This window comes from Bos grunniens, chromosome 18, assembly GCF_055505025.1.
Source record: "Bos grunniens cultivar Pamir isolate PY7600 chromosome 18, Bosgru_T2T1.0, whole genome shotgun sequence".
Taxonomy (NCBI): domain Eukaryota; kingdom Metazoa; phylum Chordata; class Mammalia; order Artiodactyla; family Bovidae; genus Bos; species Bos grunniens.
The window spans coordinates 21825593-21846009 of record NC_141182.1 but is presented as its reverse complement, the minus strand read 5'-3'; the positions used below and the strand labels follow the sequence as shown (position 1 = coordinate 21846009).

Here is a 20417-nt window from a genome sequence, read left to right as displayed (position 1 = left end):
TCAGAGAGGAGGTCAGTAATGAGCAGGGTTTTGCCAGAGGGCAGAACAAAGGGGTACAAGTGTCAAGAATACGATTAACTGGGAGGCAAGAAGTAGTTTAATATGGTTTTGAGGGAATGGTAAAGGAAGGGATATTACTAAGATAAGCAGGGGTCATAAAGGTTATGGACATCATTTTATTGAGAATGAGAGTCAGTGAACATTGTTAAAGAAACCTGGTGAGATTAGGTTTATACTTGAAGCTGACTCTGGTGCCACGGGAATACTAGAAGGTGAGGTGACTTGAAGTTGGGACAGTAATTAGGAAAGTACCAAAATAATAGAGCAAAGAATAGTGGACCTGTGGACTAAGGTAGGAGGGATCAAGAGAAAACTGATTCTGAAGTTAAATACATGTTAGAATGATCTGGACTTAATGATCAATCAGATATATGGAGTGTGGGATGACAGTCAGATTTAAATTTGGGTGACTAAGTAAGTTGTATTATTCTCAACCAAGATGTAAAATGTGGAAGAATAAGTCTGATATGGACAAAACAGGAAATAATAAGGTTAATTGTGAATTTGTTGTGTTAAAATATCACTGAGATAGACATTAAGGAAGCAAGAAGCAAGCAAATATGGGCTTGAATTAACGCCTTAGAGATGTTACTGATAAGTGAAGACACAGGGGGTGGTATAAAGTTTGGCTTAGGCAGAACAAACATGTAATATGAGAAGACAGCACATTGGGAAAGAAAAAGAACCAACACTGAAAGGGTAGGCAGAGGAAGAAGAACCAGGAAAGACTATTGAAAGGAATAGTAACAGAGGTATTGGAGAGCTGGGAGGGTTAACGCTATGGAAGCTGTTGGAAGTGAGAATGGGAGAAAAGTTTAAAGAACGTCTAGAACTACTATCCAATGCAGCAGAGACAGCAATTTAAGGCTGAAAAAAACACTGTGGATTAGAAAATTAAGAGTTTCAGAGATGATACAGAATTAAAATCCAAACGACAGGTTTAAGGAGAATTGGAGATAAGAAAACAGGAAGAGTTCATGATGACTATGCTTCCTAGACCTCTACCTTGGAAGTTACAAAGAGGGATCAAGGTAGCTAGAAGGAAAAACAGAGCTGAGAGAAGATTAATCCTTTCCTTAAAAATTTTTATATATAGGTTAAACCCAAATTTGTTCACAGACTGAAGGGACGGCATTAGTCTTAATGGGATAGTTTGAAGATACAACAGAGAAGGCTGATAAGTGATTGAAGTGAGGTTCTGAAGACTAGATGAGATGCCTGTCAAGAGCTGAGGTTGTAGCATCAATCTTGGTTCTGGGGAGGCACCATTTAACTTCTGAAAGGAGGACAGATGCATGAATGGCTAAGGATGAAGATACATTTTTAGGCCTGGGTGTGAGAGGGCAGGCAACAATCTCAATGAATTAAAATACTGGTCCTAGACTTCTCTAAGAAGCAGTCATATATAGTGAGTGAAGGGGGAAGGGTTCTGATAAAGTGCTTTAGGAAAATGGTATAAGTTTAAAACAAGCAACTGAGAAAGGGTACTGATAAGAGAAGACAATTAAAATTTTGTTGACTATTTTACCAGGAAGATTCTCTTGGGAAAAATGATAACACTTAGAAAATATAAACAAGGGGAAGAGCACTGTGGGGGATAACAGATCCCCCTAACTCCATCTGATGGAGTTGATGGATGCACCATTGCCATGGACTCATGACTAACTGTTACTTAGTTAAACAGAAGAATCATGTGACAAGTAAAAACACAGAAAAATGATTCTGAATAAGTGTCATAAAATTTTGCTACCATTACTAGTAATAGTACCTTCATTTGCTCTTTTATATACATAATCAGACTTTTTTATCAATCGAGATACCATTTTTTACTTCTTTTGCAATTAATTTTCCATCTCACTAAAAAAAGGTGACATAATATTCCAAAAAGTTTTTTAAACAGTTTGGAAAATTAATAATAAGTGGGGGTAATTCATTACTAGGTTCTTATATTTTGTATTCTATTCCTTAGCAATTACTGAAAATCTGCTTCCTTGAAGATGTACATTACAGACTTATTTAACTTTTTAGATGAAACTGCTCACACCTTAGTAACTAGGTTCAATTACTGGCAGACAGCAGTGTAAGTTGAAAAACATTCGATAACATAGTTGATGTTTGATGATGTTAAGAAAGCTATCTCAAATTTGATTAAGAATCAATATATCAACTTTCTTCTATTCTGATTGCTACATATTTAAGGGAAGCAACTGTAGTCAAAATTCTAAATTATAATGTACATTATCTTCCAGAGGTAACCACAATTTTTCTTTCAATAATGAAGACTCCATGATAGTAATAATGTAGGAACATTAGTATCAATTTTATTTAATGTATTTTGGAACACATTTTTAAAACACACATAAAATATTTTTTTATTAATACATACTACATACCTATTGTACCAATTGAATAAGAGCCAGTTGAGTCCTTCCAGTTGGTATTCCCTGAGTTGATTGCCATTTTTATAATCCCTGGATTGATCTATTTTTTTCCAAATATTAGGAGGAGGACGATCCTTTGTAGAAAAACAAATGAATGATGTATTTCAGACTTTTAAATTTTCCATACATCTCATACATGGTAAAAGCACTGTTTTTAAAATAATCACAGAAGGGTAACATATATGGCATTATGATGAAATTTTACAAACATCTAAGGACCGAATAAGTTTTACATAAACTCTTCTAGAAAACTGAAGAGGAAGGCATAGTCTCAACTCTTTCTGTGAAACTCTGATATTGAAATTAGACAAAGGAATTACAAGAAATCTAGAGACCAATATCTAGATAAAAAATTAGTAACAAAATTTTAGCAAATGGAATCTAATAACATATAAAAGGGGTAATACAGCAAGACCAAGTGGGGTTTTTCCTGGGTATGGAAGGTGGATTAAATTTGAAAATTAATCATTGTTGATCAGGCTAAAAAAACCTATGATAATCTCAGATCGATGTAAAAAAAGGGATTTATTCCTAATAAATAAACTCTAATTAAATTTTGAATAGAGGGAAATTTCCTCAACTTAGTAAGATGCATCTATGAAAAAACCACCTATCATATGTCCTGGTTAAAAAATGAATACATTCTCCCTAAAATCAGAAAAGGCAAGGATGTCCACTCTCATCACTTCTATTCAACACTGTACTATAGGTTGTAACAGGAGTAATCAAGCAAGAAAAAGAAATAAAAGTCATTAAGATGAAAAAGGAAGAAGTGAAACTTTATTAATTTCCAGAAGACATGATTTGACTATACAGAAAATCCTGTGGAATCTAGAAAAAACACAAACTAAGAAGTGATTTTACCATCACTGCATAAGATCAGTATACAGAAAATTGTATTCTACATTGTAGAAACAACTATAAATAAATTTTAAAAGTACTATCTTACAATAGCACCCAAATATGAAATATCCAGGGTTTACTAAAAAAAAAAAAAAGAAAAAAAAATTTCTTAAATAGTAGCCAATGAACTTTAAAACAATTTCCACATTAAATAATGTTCTCTAATAATTTTCCTTTCAGTAATCCAATCACTATTTCCTTAGTTTAGGAACAAATTTCATTTGTTCAAAAACACGTTTATATGTTGTTTTATTTAATAATAATAGACTGGCAAAAAGAAAAAAATCACTTACCTTCTATATTACTTGACTTTGATAAACTAGCACTTTTGTCAAATTGATTTTACTTTAACTGAAGGGATTAATTCTATTGGCTACATTACCAAAGACTACAAATGTATCTAAGGCAGTGGCTCTTCCCACCATGTGGGAAAGACTTTTAACACCTGGGGTCCACTCAGAGATATTCTGATTCTGGAGCCAGGATACAGAAACTAGGCACCTCTTATTTTCGAAAAGTTCCAAAGTGGTACTGATAAGCACCTCTGACGGACAACCACTAATCTAAGAAACAGCTTACTTAATAAGACTAAAGATCAGGTTACCACTGAAATATGGACCCCACTCCAAAAAGAAAATTTTTCCTCTTCATAATATCCTTTAGACTGTTCCTCCCTGAATTAACACTTTCCTTTCCTGGCTCAAGAAAAGGCACTTGGAAGACAAAAGGAATAGAGGTGAGCTGCTGTCCTCTTGGTAATAAGCTATGGGTATTATTGGGAGACAGATTAAGAAGACCAGTAAATAAAATGACAACCAGAAAAAAAACTGTTATAAAAACAATATGGTCTCTTCCATGGAACAATTAACTTTCTTCTTTTATATTACATCTCCACATTTTTCATAACAGCCTTCCTTAATTCTGATTCTAATTGAAAAGTAATCTCTTCTAGTCTTTTCATATACCAAATTCCTCTTTAGTGAAGAAATTTCTATGACCAAATTACATTTGAAAGAGGACTGGCCAAAATATTTAATTAAAATCATAGTATATCTCTTTGTGAATTTCTTTTGGTTGGTTCTGCAAACTGGATTTACATGGTAACAATCCTATGCTTTAAGTAAAAAAAAAATGTAATTATTAAAATAACACAACTTGCCATATAACCTTCTAGAATTCTGTAGTCTTTGTACTAGAAAAATCAATAACTGATTCAGTTTTTTTTTTTTAAAGCAAGGAGAGACAAGGATGAATCAATAGGAAACCAGTGTACTTAATTTACGTGGATCTTTAGTGATATTCTATTCAAACGGTCTTTCTAAAAATAAAGCTACTATGGAAGTAGAAGAGCTATTCAGTTATAAAGAAATAACTGGTTTACAGAAAGCAAGGGAAAGGTGGGTATATTAAAGATTTTTCTTTGACAGAGAATTAATAACACTGCTTAGAGCTGAAACTGATACCTTTGACATTTTTATAAATGACCTGAGTAAATTCAAGATTAAGTAGAAGTATTTGAAACTTTTCTGGAGGGAAATTTAAAAGGAAATATTTATCAAAAAAATTTTAAATATTTTTAAAATTTATCTGGCTGCACCAGGTCTTAGCTGCAGCAGCACATGGGATCATTTTTGTTGTTGTAGTCATTGCAGCATGAGGGATCCTAGTTTCCCAACAAGGGATTGAACCCAGGCCCCTGAATGCCCCCTTCATTGGAAGCATGGAGTCTTAGCCATTGGACCACCAGGGAAGTCCCTTCTTATCAAAAATTTTAAATGCACATATGTTCTGACCAAACAATTATATTAATACTTTTGATTTCACTTATAAAGGGTTCCATGTTTCAATGTAGCACTGTTTGGAATAGAAAAAACCTGGAGTATCCACTAATAGAGGAATAGTTAAATTAACATATATACAATACTAAGTAGTAATTTTACTTACTATGTAGTCATTTTAAAAATGCAGTATTAATTGCACACCAGACTAAATTCAAAATTCAAAAATCACACTACACCTCTTGATTAAGGAAATGCTAAGATTTCATGATGATAAGGCATATTCTTACCAAATGTCTTGTGTCAGGCCTTGAAGCTTGCAACTGCTCAAACTCTTCTATTTTTGCAAGATCTACATCTTCTTTTAGTTCCCAAGTACTATCTTCATACGGTAATGAGCACCACTTTACTAAATAGTAAATAACAGGCTGTAAAAGAAAGTTTTTTTCACTTTATTAATTTGAAAAAGAATAGTAAGAAACAGTTTAAACTGAGAATCCCCAGAAAAAATTTAAATATATTAATCTTTACTGGTAAAGACTTATGAAACTTTGTTTAACGTTTTTAGATCATTACCTCTAAAAAAGTAATGTTTTAATACCTGGAAGGTTTTAGATTTTTCTTACTTACTCAAAAATAATTTCTACCAAATATTTACCTCGCCAGTATCTTTATCTTCACAAAAAGAGACTTCTAACACTCTGTCTACTTCAACGTAGTCTGGGTTAAATGGTTCTTCTTCCATCTAAAATTAAAAGTAACTTAATTGATATTTGACAAAGAAGTAGAAAAATAAAAGTGAAATAAAGACAAACTTATTACTAGCTATTCACTATAGAACAAACACTTCAGTTTGACTGTAACTGAATTTCAAAAAATGGAATACTTCCATTTTAATTTCTAAAAGATTTCTATGATTTGTCTGTACTATGAATCACCAATTTATGTATAAAAAAAAACTCAACTAAAAAGCACTAAAAAAATGAGGCACCTCAGACAAGTAAGTTACTCTAGAAGGTATATCCTTTAAAATTTCCTAGTTGGAAAAGAGGCTTTCCTTTACCTTCTTGCGCTACTTTCCTCAGTAGTAACCAGGTCCAAGAGTTGAAGACCAATCACCTGACGTGAAGGGTCCTCTCTCATTTGTATCAAACACTATCTGGTGCTGGTTCTTGTGCTCAAGACCCCCTTACCTAACTAAACGCAAACTGTCTGAGCGACTTCACACTCAACTGCATTCATTTACACTTCAACCTGTACTTCTGCCTGTAGTTTCTAACTGGGCTAATGGCCAACACAGCACCAACTTTAGGCCACACTCTACTCCCAGTGGGAGAAGGCAATAGCACCCCACTCCAGTACTTTTGCCTGGAAAATCCCATGGGCGGAGGAGCCTGGTAAGCTGTAGTCCATGGGGTCTCGAAGAGTCGGACACAACTGAGCGACTTCACTTTGACTTTTCACTTTCATGCATTGGAGAAGGAAATGGCAACCCACTCCAGTGTTCTTGCCTGGAGAATCCCAGGGACAGGGGAGCCTGGTGGGCTGCTGTCTATGGGGTCACACAGAGTTGGACACGACTGAAGTGACTTAGCAGCAGCAGCAGCTACTCCCAGTTACACAAGCCAGCAACGGAGAAGTCGTCTTAGATTCTTTCTCTTCTTTCATCTCCCACCTCCCTTATCTCATTGATTTACACAGATTCTAATTTTGTTTATAACTCAAATTGGTTCCTCCTTCCTCATTCTCACTGCCTCATGTCTTCTTACTTGGATCTTTATAAATCTTACATATTGTTCCCTTGCTTCAAATTCTTTACTGACTTCCCTATTTGGGAAACAAGCCCACATTAGTTTCTGGGGAATAAACAGGCTCAAACGTTTTCCTCCAGCCTCATCTCCTACTGCTTGACACAGCCATACCCAAGATATTATGCTTCAAAAGTACAAAACCACATGCTTTTCAAATTCCATGTTCTGTCACACCTTCATGTTTTTATACTTATTTTTCTCTCTTCTGAATAGATCGCTGTTCCTTCTCTCATCTGCTTAGCTAATTCTTAATCATGCCTGAAAGCCTTACTTCCAAAGCCCAGCTCAGTTATCTTTGTTGCATCTCTTCCTCTGTTTAACCTCTAAATGTTACAGTACTCCATGGCTCTGCCTTTAGTTCTCACTATCTTAATCCATTCCTGATCAATACTATCATCTCCATGTACAAGACACACTTGGTAATAAAAGAGCACTACCCAACACCAGAATGGTAAAAAAGTACTCTATAAGAAAATCTGCATAGCTCCAGTTTATCTTGTGCCTGAGGCACATTAAAAAAATTAACCTTCATGAAAAATTAAAAGATTATTAGTTAAGTACTTCTAAAATCTTTGGCTCATTGTGTGTGCTCAGTCACTAAGTCGTGTCTGTGGACTACAGCCCACTAGGCTCCTCTGTCCAAGGATTCTCCAGGCAAGAATACTAGAATGGGTTGCCATTTCCTTCTCCAGGGGATCATTTCGACCCCGCATCTTCTGCATCCCCTGTACTGGCAGGCAGATTCTTTACCACTGAGCCACCTGGTAAGCCCCATCAGCTCAATAAGAGATTTACCAGAGTGAGGAAGAGAGAAATTTTTGAGGACCTCCCAGCATCCATAAGTTGATAGTCATTTCAATCAACAAATTTTTGAAGTAGACTTTACAATTACAAAGAAATAAAAATAGCTTCATGGTAGAAAAATCTGCCATAAGATATTAACATAATCTAGTGATTAAAGTTAACACTACCAGTAATTGGGTAAATAGGTATCATATACCTCCTGACATGATTCACTGAGAATGCTGCTGCATCATTTCTGTAATGTTCATTTAAAAAAATGCATGACCTGAAGCTGAGGAAAATCAAGACAACCCCAAACTGAGGGACACACTATAGAATAAACCACCTAAATTCTTTAAAAAGAAAGAAGTCCAAGGGATGGAAAACAAAAAAATACCGATTAAAGGAGACATGCCAACTAAATGTATTATGCACTGCAGAACTAGACTTTGGATCAGAATTAGCATAAACATACTTTAAAAATTTTTTCTATAAAAATACTAGTGGAACAATTAGTGAAATATGAATTCAGGTCTAATAGATGAGATAATATTACCATGTCTGTGTTAATTGTACTATTATTATGGGAAAATGCTTCTAGAGAATACTGAAATTGAGAATTACCAAATGGTTTAGAAAAAAAATAATGTACATGGGAGAGAGAGGCAGAAAGAGGGAGAGAGTGCACAGAGACAGAAGAATTAATGTGAATGATAAAGCAAATACGGTAAAATGTTAACATTTAGGGAATCCAGTTAAAATATATGTGGGAAAATCCAGTATTAACATTTTCAAATAAAAAGTTAAAATAATTAGATGAATCTAAAACTTCTCTAAAAAAGTCTATTAAAAGAAAAATTAACAAGTTTAGAGCAGGAAAGGATATCTGACTTTTTAAAAAGGCCTGGAAAAGTTAATGAATTTTTCCAATAATGTTCTGTTCATGCATACACAAAGCTGATACAGAAAATATGCAGTATCTCATATACTGAAAAATCTTCTTTTTCATTTATTTGTTATGTCACCATTACTTGAATAAGTTTGCTGATAAAATACTTTAAGATATTAATATACTCACATTCAACTCTAAAAGGTATTGAAATAAATGTTAACTTTAAAATACAGGAGATAGCTACCATTCTGGTTTATTAGTGTTCCTGTTTTAGCTACTTTCCAAGCTAAATTTAGGGCTTCCCTCACCAGGGAAGTAAAGTCAAGTCAGTAAAGTCTCTGTCTACAATGCGGCGACCCAGGTTCAATCCCTGGGTTGGGAAGATCCTCTGGAGAAGGAAATGGCAACCCACTCCAGTACTCTTGCCTGGAAAATCCCATGGATGGAGAAGCGTGGTAGGCTACAGTCTATGGAGTCGCAAAGAATTGGACACAACTGAGCTACTTCACTCACAAGCTAAATTTAGGGGGGAAAATATGTAGACATCATTTATAGTCAAACATCAAAAGTAGAAGCCTAAGAATTAAAATGAATAATACTTAAGTTTTTGATACATAATATGACATGCATTCAGAGTTCAACACATAATAGTCTTTTTCTTCTTACGTCTGCAAAAAAATGTGCTCTTTGTGCTTGTCTCAATTTGAATCGTTTGATTTTCTGCTGGATCCTTTTATCTTTCAGAAGCTGCTGTTCTGTGGCCCATTCACAGTGAAGATAAGAGCTAAAATTTTATAAAAGTAGTATATTAGAATGATATAGAAAATCATGTTTTGTTTTTAGATTTATTTTTAATCATGGCCTCTAAAAATATTATCTTCAACTTTCCAAATAGGCTGTTCATCATTTCATTTAATGTCAACAGACTCTCATATAATTTCTAAAATAAAGCCACTGTGATCACTACACAGAATGGTAAACTGAATCATAAGGATAACAAAGATGTGACTTTTCATTCATTTCTTCATTATAACAGTTTTGTCATGACCAGAAAGCAAACTTGTTTTGAAAGCAATGTAATTTTATTTAAAATACTTTCTTTCACTAAAGCATAAGAAAAAGTTGAACAAAATCTGAAAAGTTTAACAGTATAATATGATGGAAAATGTCTCTTATTTCCAAAAGCATGATTTATAAATATTCCTGCATTTCGATGTTAGTCAGTAGTTTTTTTTGGGAAAAAAACTACTCAATTTTAACATGAAAGTTTTCATAGTCTATTCACTTTTTAATGATTTTTAAGTTCATGCAATAACAAATAAAATATTTCAAAATACCAATAAAAGAAAAATAAGAATTTAACTTAATATATTCAAAATATTAATTCATATTGAAATAATATCTTTCTATTTTTTTTCCAACTCAAATACTTACTAATTCTTGTATTTTACAAAAAATTCTTCTGTATCAATCATCACTCCAGATGATATCTAAGAAAAAGATTCAATAATTATGAGTTTTACAATCAGCCCATGGAATATAAAGTACAGAATGTAATGTATCACTACCTACTTCCTTTTTTATAGTTCTAGAAGATAGTATCTTGTCCACAATTGCAGCATCTTCTTCACTTGGATTCTCCTATGTGAAGAAGGAGAAAAAGTATGATGATACATTCTGAAAACATTTCAGTTGCTACTCTGTATGTCTATAAATATACTAAAATCCAACAAACACTTATTTAACATGTCAGGGATCATGTTAAATGTCAGAAATACAAAATGAAAATGTTGTTACTGTCCTCATCATCACTGGCATCACCCTCATAGTAAACATATTGGGCTTTTTAATCTCTTATGCATTATTCTCAATAGTTTACATTTTGCAGATTAGAAAGCTCAGGTATAGAGAAGATTAGTACTTGTTCAAGGTGTCAGATGATTCAGCAAGGAAATGAGTAGCTGGGTTACAGTCCAGATAAGGGAGAGTAGAAGAACTCTACAAAGAGGAAAATGCATATGTAAAGACATAAAGGTATCAAAATATGGCACTGAGACAACTATGTTCATCAAACCAGAGGACTGAGAGCTTAGAGGGAAGTGGAAGGACATAAGGCCAAAAAATCCATACAAAAGGCTTTATAAGCTGTAAAAAGTGCATTTTCATTTGTTTCTGATTTAGGACACCATTAGAGGAGTTTTCAAGAAAAGTACTGTAATTAAACTTGTAATTTAGAAACACTCCACAAAAAACATAGAGTTTGGAGGAGTTGCATGAAAATATATTTAGGAGGCAAAAAATTGAATGTCAAGAAGTAAAGATAAAAAAAGAGAGAACAAATACCTAGGTTTCTGATCCAAATAACTAATGGTTCTATTAACTATAATATGGAACCTAGGAGGAAAAGTTAATGTAGGTTTTAGGAGGAAAGATAATGAAGATTTTTAATTTACATTGATTTAAAATGTTTTTTGTCATACAACCCAAAATCTGTCTTACCACAAATAACTGTAAAGGCTGTTCACCAGGTAAAGGAGCTGAATTCTTTTTTATTTTCATAGAGCCTTTAACTTCTTCTTCAGATTGTTTCCCTTCTGCATCTTCTGCATATTTTTTCCTTTTAATTTGTCGATTTGATCTTCTTTTCTGTAATGAATGATAAGGATCATATTCACATGATTTATTTTAAAGGGTCATTTGACAATTTTGTACATTAAATTTTCAAAACTGTATTCTGCATTCATCTTTCCTCATTTTTACTTTTAATTAAAGGAAGATTATAATTTTACCTTTGCCAAAGATTTGCAATCTTTAGTTATCTTTAGTTTACTTCCTAAAATGTCAAGTAGGAATGATTAACAATAATACCTTTATTACTTTTCTTTTGAATTTGTTAAGAATAAAAAGGTCTTTTTATTTAACTATTTCACAGATTGGGAAACATGTATTTTAAAATATTAATACTAGCACAGTTTTTGCTTCAAACCTAGAAAGTCATCAGATGAATATTAATTTAATATCAGGGGTGTAAAACTAAAAGAAATAAAAACTTTGACACAAAACCCATGAACCTGTGTTTAAAACAGAAAAAAAAACAAATAACATAAAATGTTTTAAAAGAGATACACAAAATAACAAAGTATGAAAGCTACTAAAAACTTAAATGTGAATGAAGGAGGAACCACTGTTGTACTGCCTTTACTAGCTTCCCTTAAAAATAAAGATCAGCACTATCATAAAAACAGAAGAAAGCTCTTCAGAAAGTCTTCTGTGCAGTAACATGATTTTAAAATAATCTAAATAATTTAAAAGCAAGTATCAAATGCACATGGCTTTACTTACCTCCCTAAAAATCTAATATTTGATGTTCCCACTAAAAAACAAATTACACAATTGCCTGAAAATCCCTAAGGACTTAGGTTTAACTTTGCGTACCTCCTTAAAATCTCATGGATGGAGGTACCTCAGTCAACTGTTCTACTACTCAATATTTCATCTTCCTTTTACTATCCTTCTGTGTATTTAGTAACTCCCATAACATTTCCCCAAAATGCAACTAACAGAATACCCATGTGTTCTCCTTTTGGTTTCTGCCAATGTCTTCAATGTGGTAGGTCTTTCATGCTACCATTGCCATAACAAAACTGAATCAGCGCAGCAGTGTGGGGACAAACTTATTTGTATTCAGAAAGGCTGTAGTGCCTCTTCTCTTGAAAGTAGTGGAATATTGAGAGAAAGAAAGGCACTACTGTGGTGAGGCAGCTCAGCCAAATGTAGTAGAAAACTCCATGCTTCAATTAGGATGGGTCACCATCTCTTAGCCACGAAGATATTTATATTTTCAAAGCTCAAGGTGACAATTTTGTCACTATGGGAGGCAGGAAGGTGGCAAACAAAAATTATATAAAAGAGACTGAACATGGGTCTCCTGCACTGCAGAAAGATTCTTTACCATCTTAGCCACCAGGGAAGCCCATAAAGGCTGGGGAGTTCACTAACAAATATACTAGCTTTTGTTTTGTTTACTTGTTAAGTCGTGTCTTACTCTTGTGAACCCATGGACTGTAGCCTGCCAGGCTCCTCCGTCCATGGAATTTCCCAGGCAAGAATACTGGAGTGGGTTGCCATTTCCTTCTCCAGGGGATCTTCCTGACCCAGGGATCGAACCTGTATCTCCTGGGGGCTCCTGCACTACAAGAGGATTCTTTACTGAACCACTGAGGAAGCCCAAGGGACTTATAGAAACCCAATTCTCCCACATTCTCTTTTGGAAAAGATATGAAACATTTATTATTCCCTGGGAGAGAAAAGTCTATGGATCTCTGCTGTTACTGCTAAGTCGCCTCAGTTGTGTCCGACTCTGTGCGACCCCACAGACGGCAGCCCATGAGGCTCCCCCGTCCCTGGGATTCTCCAGGCAAGAGCACTGGAGTGGGCTGCCATTTCCTTCTTCAATGCACGAAAGTGAAAAGTGAAAGTGAAGTCACTGAGTCTTGTCCGACTCTTAGTGACCCCATGGACTGCAGCCTACCAGGCTCCTCCATCCATGGGATTTTCCAGGCAAGAGTACTGGAGTGGGTGCCATTGCCTTCTCTGATGGATCTCTAATACCAGGCTAAAGAAATGTTTGGAGTTCTATTACAGGCATCAGTTCTTAATGCTCAAAAATACCTTAATTTAATAACCATTCAGGACACTTATTATTCTAACAATAACATATATTATGAATGTTATGTCTCACTAGGTATAAATAGTTTATATAATGAAGTCTGGTAATAATTTGGTATACTTTTAGAAGATTCTATAGATAATTTCAACATTAAAGTTTCCTTTCTGATCACTTAGGTCAGGTACTTTGAAATGCCATACACAATCCTTAGTAAGTAGTAAACAAATGGCCTGAAACAATTGTTTTAACTCACAAAAATGCACATTCAGGTAATTCTTTACAAGAAGGAATGAGAGCCACATACTATAAACTGCTCCCTCATTCTATGAAGATTTTTATCAGTCTATGAGTAATTTAAAAAACTGTGAGTTTTTTTGCAGTTTTCCAACTGATTTCACCCAAACTTACATTCCACTAGAGCATATAGATACACATTCAGCAAAGAGAAGTAAGGTGCCACTCTTACCAATTAGCTTTCTCTGTTACATAACAGTTTCACTACCTTAAAAATACAGAACTAATTTGAATGTCCATATTTTAGGCCAATGTGGGTTGCTTTGGCTTTCTTTTTCTCCATAGTATTTTTCAAAGGACAACTTAAAAGTGACAAACTATTTCTTCAAATTTCTTTTTTCTAACTTTTCCTTAATGTTTTAAAGGCTTCAATCAACAGCACTTTATATAAGAGGTCAGAAACATTATGTTCTTAAATGACTAAATACTTCATTATGATAACGTACCATTTGTTTCCTATCATAGACCTAATAAAATGTGCTATGGGGCTTTAAAAAATAATTTAAGTCTCTAAATGTAGTTAGATTATTGAATTTTCTCTATCAGGTAAAAAATTAAATATCATAACCATATTTTTAGATTTTTCACTTGACTCTAAACCTTCAATTACTTTTCAAGCCTTCAAATCATAACAATCCATTGTGGTTGAAAACTATTTTTAGATATTTATACATAATTTATATATTAATATATTTAAATATATCAATAATACAGATTTATGATTGTTTACCAGAAAATATTTCTTTCCTTCTCCATTAAAATTTTTGTGTTAAAGCAAAACACTTGTCAAAGCAACCTAGTTAAGTACTGTGAAAGGCATGGAAGAAATATGCATGTTAACCTATTCTACCATTTCATTGTTTGGTAATTACATAATGGAAAAATGGCCAGCATTATTTTAGTAAAAATTTAACTACATTTTCTCATATTGAATAATGATAAGTTTGCCTAAGTTAAGGATAACATATGAAGAAAAAGCCAGGCCATATAATATTAGGAGCTTCAGTCACTGCCCTTACCTCAACTCTTGCAGCAGCCCAGGAGCCTTGAGCCACTACTCTCCCATTGGATAAGAAGCTGCATAAGGAAGAAGAAAGGCCATTCAGGGGCTTTCTGGCCCCATAATGCAACAACTGCCACCACCCCTACGGCCTAGGGTCGTACTTTAATTATTAGAGAGCAGAGGGTGGCCTGAATTATTATGACCTTTACTATATAATTTTTTAACTTCACAAGGTTATTTTGAATATACAGCTATTAAAAAAATAAAAAGGAAAAATGTACAGTATTTTTGTCTGCTTTAGGGGATTTTTAATATACCTGTTCATCTTTTCCTCAGTAGAAGCAGACCAAAGAAATTATCTTCAAGAATGATTCAACCCATTTGCTTTATCATTTGTATGTGACTTTTAAAATTAGTATCTCCATCATTAAATTCATTTAATAATGCTCTATAAGTACAGGGTAATAATATCACTAGATACTCTCCATGCTAAAAGCCACCAGGGTCTTTGGATTGTTACTTAAACTCTCCTGGGCTTCAGTCTCATTATCTGAAAACGGAGAGGGTTTGAAGAGGATGTGTAAGTTTCCTCTCAGGTCTAACACTGTAGGACCATACTGTAATAATGTTTTGTCATATAACTTGTATGAAAATAAAATGTACTTTTACCACTAAACTACAGTATAAACATCCATAAAACAATATTATGCTATCTAAATCTGCCAGTGTTCATTTCTCAGAAAAAAATTTCATACTCACTTGAGAGTCTTCCTCTTTGAATGCATGCTGTGTCATCTGCTCTGCATCAGATATTTCATCTGAAGACTCATTCTTTCTCTTTTGTTTCTTACCCAATGTAATAATGAGTTTGCTGTTTTAAGAGAAAAAGAGTAAACAGTAAGATCTCTTTGTATTTCTCCATTTTTGGTCAAAGTAAGATCTCAATGATAAACTTTCTTCTGTTTTTTATGCCTTGAATGTTCAACTTTCAAAGATGCTATTTATCATGAAATAAAAAATGGTATTTTCAAATGATAAACTCTATTCCAATGGGACAAATAGAAACCAATAATACAGCTAACATATTTCAAGCTTAGAAATATAGTTAAATTCTATCCCTTGTTTCTTTAGGCTCATGATTATTTTTCATGAGAAAAATGTCAGGTGATTTAATTATTTAATAATTAACATAAATTCATTTATTTTATTATCTTGGATAGATTTGCAATGAGGGATTCTTTTTCCTTCTACTTCTTTTTATTTCAAATTCCACTTAATTTCTTTGAATCCCACCTAGTCTCCAAGTCTCCACTGTTTCTACCCTATAGCAGTTTTTCCCTTACTTAAACAATTAATTGTTCTTTGGTTATTTCACTTAAGGCTTTTTTCTTAGCTACACTCTATCTTTCTAAAGAGTAAGAGTTTTTATATTTCTACAGTATGTATACATTTACCTGTCTCTAACATATACACATATATATGTACATTAACACACACTGAATGTAAATGTCTAAAATGAAAATGTGTTTTCTATGTTTGTTTCCTGATGAAAGATGGAAATACATAAGTACAGCCCACATTTTCTTATCTAGTTCAAGAGATGAGATGACATGATCACTATTAGGAAAGTTCTATTTTAGATACCTATATTCCAAACATAGAAAGCTTCCCGATTATATTCAGGCATGATATATTAGAAATATATCAAAAATTTTTTCAACAGTTATTTACTAATGTGGGAAAACTTGAAGGTTAAAAGCATCTACTTTGAAATCATAGTTTCAAAAATATAAAAGCCTGATGTCACCATTTACCTGTCTTGTGTGGCACTGGGGAAATTACTTGATAGCGTCCTTGCCTGTAAAACAGGGATATTGCAATAGCTAGAGCCATATTTTTGTTGAGAATTAAGCGGGATAATGTATGTCTGAGCACAGCCTTTAACACATAGTAGTTTCTCGACTAATAGTAACTACATCTGACTGTGACATGCCAGCCACTTTCCTGGGTTCTAGGATTTGAAGGTAAAGTTGATAAGGTTCCTAACCTTACATATCATTGTTAGAATACGATCACAGCTAAAATAAAGAGGAAGTTAGAACAAGATGTAATGTGAAGACAAAGAAAGAAATGCTTATATTTACTAAAGAGTAAAGAAGGCTTTACAGAAAAGACAATGTTTGAGACAGGGAACTGAAAGATGAAAGGGAGCCCAACAAGTAGTGAAAGAAAAGACTGGGTACATTCCAGACAGGGGGATACCACAGGATATATGAGAATATCCAACAATAAGAGCATGTTCAGTTCAGTTCAGTCGCTCAGTCGTGTCCGACTCTTTGCGACCCCATGAACCGCCAGGACCACACAAAGTATACTACAGGAAGAGCTGGGTCAAGGTCATAGAAGACCCCGTCTTACATGCAAGGGGTTAATGTTTTAGTTTAAGGCCATCTTTAAGCTCCATAGGGCAGAAATTGAAAAGAAATCTGACTTGCTCACCACTGACAACAAATGGCATGGAGATATTTTGAATGGATAAGAACAGTAAAGCAACTGAAAGATGTAAGAATTTTAAACAAATTCTAGGGATGTAATGTACAGCCTGGTGGCCATAGATAATAATATTGAGTTAAATATTTGACAGTTACTGAGAAAGTAAACCTTACAAGTTCTTATCATAAGAAAAATATATATCACTGTGAGGTGACAGATGTTAACAAACTTATTGTGGTAACAGTTTCACAATATATACACACATCAAATCATTATGTTGTACACCATAAATAAATATACTGTGATATGTCAATTACCTCTCAATAAAATTGGGGGGAAAATAATTTTAAATAAGGAAGCAATGCAACTAGAAGGAAATGAAATGTAAATGAGGGAAACCAGCTGCCAATTCAGGTGAGAAATGAAGAATGAAATACAGGACCATGGTAGGGTGGATGAAGAAGTCAAAAAAGATACATAATTTTTCATTTTGGAAGCAGAAACAATAGACTTGGTTATTGACTGGATAATGAGATATGAAGTGAGAAAAAATTCTAGAATGATTAATTCCCAGGATATTCTCATATTGGTTTGATCACCACTTTCAACATGATAATGGTAATTTTTACTTGGTTATCTCACTTGTACTTTTCTGAGTATGTGAAATAAATGACATACAGTAAACATACATTTTACATTGAAACCAGGAAATCAGAGAAAGTTTAAAAGGATACTCTGACACAACATTAAGGAACTACCCACAGTCATACTCTATCCCCTCTGTTTACACAGGTCATCTCCTCTCTAACTTCCAGTCCCTCTTCCTTTACTCTGGTTTCTCCCCTAAAATAAAAATCTCCCTTGAGGTAATACCTACTATTAGATACCACATCATCTTGTTCTTCCCTCCTTATCCACAGCTCTCGAGTCACTTATACTGTTCCTTTCACTCCTCAATCCACTATAATCAAAACTCTTAAAACAACTTTCCATATTCATAGCTTCCATTTACTCAAAGTTTACTGAGTCAACCTCTGCTGACTTTATATGCATTCTCTAACTTTGTGTTCATATAGTTCTGAGAGGCAAATTATACAAGAGGAGGAAACTGAGGCTTAAAGAATTAAATTACTTGTTTAAAGTCATACCGATAGTAAGAACTGAGATAGAAATTAAATATGCCTCACTCCAAAGACTGACCTCCTAATGTTTAAGGCCACCAATGACCCTTGTAATGCTAAATCCGATGGAAATTAAAAAAAATTTTATCTACCAACACATAACTAATTTTTCCTTGTCTCCACTCTCAGATTCATGACACAACATTCTTCTGGTTCTGACTAAACTTCTTTGGCTCTTCTTTACTTTGTCATTTTTCAGCAGGATTCAGTTTTGTTTTTGTTTTTTTGCCAGTCCCTTAAACTTTGGTATTTCTCAAAGTTGTGTCTTTAGACTTCTTTCCTCTCTATATACTATTCCTAGGAAATTTAATCCATTTGTAACAACCACTTAGAAGTTGAAGATTCTCAAATCTCTTATCTCTAATTCAGACCTTTCCTCAACTTCAGATTCATATAACCAACTGCTTATAAGACATATCCACATGGATATACCACAGATATTAAAATCTCAAAATGGTCCCAAATGCAATTCCTCAGTTTCCTTTAAAAAGTGTACTAATACTACAATATAATGTAAATTCAGAGAAGCGCACATATCAAAAGAGTATATATAGCACAGTGAGTTTTCTCAAACTGAACATAATGTAACAAGACACTGGTTTCCCAGAAGTCTCCTGTCATGCTTTTTCTTCAAGTAACAACCTCCTTCTAAGAGTAACCTTTGTGTTACTTCTGGTTATTTAATATAACCTAAGGCACTTGGGCAGGTGATCTTCAATGGCAAGGTAAGGGATAACTCAAACTAAAAATGATTGATAGAAATACAGTTTTCATGGCACTCCCTCATCTGCTATCCATTGCCAAACCCAAACATAATTTAGACTGGTTTGTAGATGAGGACAACACTAGCGGCAGCAAAGCTATTAATAATGACTTCCTATGACATGCAGATCAAGGCCCGATAATACCCTTCAGTACCTTGCTTAAAAAGGCATTTTATTAGTGTTTGGTATGCTAAATAAATTCTGTATGTGAAATATATAATCTAATATGGTATCTATATTGCTGCTTAAAGACTCAAATCCCACTCAATAAAAACTTCAATGAAATCAGGAGCAGAGAGATTTAAAATTTTATATTTATGATTATGAAGAGATTATACTTTGCCTTTCTAGTAGGTAAAGTAAGTTTTCACTCTAAGGACACTGAACTAAGCTGCTTAAATAATATTTTTATAAATAAACATTGACTAAATACTAAGTGCTAAAAAAAAATACTAAGTGCTACCAAATTAGTCTTGAACACTCACTCTTTTTGGTGGAGGTGGATAAGTTAGATATAAGTGTTTTAATATCTTATATTAAAAAGCAGAGACACTCCTTTGCCAACAAAGGTCCATCTAGTCAAGGCTATGGTTTATCCAGTAGTCATGTATGGATGTGAGAGTTAGACTATAAAGAAAGCTGAGCACCAAAGAATTGATGCTTTTGAACTGTGGTGTTGGAGAAGACTCTTGAGAGTCCCTTGGACTGCAAGGAGATCCAACCAGTCCATCCCAAAGGAAATCAGTTGTGAATATTCATTGGAAGGACAGATGCTGAAGCTGAAACTCCAATACTTTGGCCACCTGATGCGAACTGACTCATTTGAAAAGACTCTGATGCTGGGAAAGATTGAAGGCGGGAGGAGAAAGGGACGACAGATGATGAGATGGTTGGATGGCATCACCGACTCAATGGACATGAGTCTGAGTAAACTCCAGGAGCTAGTGATGGACAGGGAGGCCTGGTGTGCAGCAGTCCATGGTGTCGCAAAGAGTCGAACACGACTAAGCGACTAAACTAAACAGATAATACCTAAGGTAAACCTTCATTACTTTATTTGAAAAATGTACTTACAAACAAAAATACCTTCAAAATTTATTTTTCTTATATTCTGCATTTTCTTCCAATATTATTGTATAGGCCTGGAATAAATCTTAATTCATAAACTAATTAGCTATCATTAACCCATGCAAAAGTATTTTTCAAATTCTAACTTTGCAAGAAATATTTCAAATACAATAGTTTCCTACTAAACTTCTGAGGTCCAAATACTTACACATATGACCATTCTGTTCAAAAAAGCTACATTTCATCTGTAGAAATAAGGTTTATTCTAAAATTTGAA

The 20417-nt window shown here is 33.9% G+C and overlaps 1 protein-coding gene across 36 annotated transcripts in view; it reads right to left on the bottom strand.

The window, feature by feature from the left end:
* Positions 1 to 20417, bottom strand: part of CHD9 (chromodomain helicase DNA binding protein 9) — a 229718-nt gene that overhangs the window by 66373 nt on the left and 142928 nt on the right. For 21 of the 36 annotated variants that reach the window (XM_086350626.1, XM_086350631.1, XM_086350630.1 and 18 more), the window contains 8 exons: positions 15394 to 15505; positions 11168 to 11314; positions 10241 to 10309; positions 10103 to 10158; positions 9335 to 9452; positions 5841 to 5927; positions 5473 to 5610; positions 2454 to 2575 (listed from right to left, as the gene is read on the bottom strand). In XM_086350626.1, coding sequence (XP_086206752.1) covers positions 2454 to 2575; positions 5473 to 5610; positions 5841 to 5927; positions 9335 to 9452; positions 10103 to 10158; positions 10241 to 10309; positions 11168 to 11314; positions 15394 to 15505 — 849 coding nt within the window. Of the gene's footprint in view, positions 1 to 2453; positions 2576 to 5472; positions 5611 to 5840; positions 5928 to 9334; positions 9453 to 10102; positions 10159 to 10240; positions 10310 to 11167; positions 11315 to 14650; positions 14709 to 15393; positions 15506 to 20417 lie in introns of those variants that run through there. The other 15 variants (XM_086350647.1, XM_086350651.1, XM_086350649.1 and 12 more) reach the window with 2 other exon arrangements.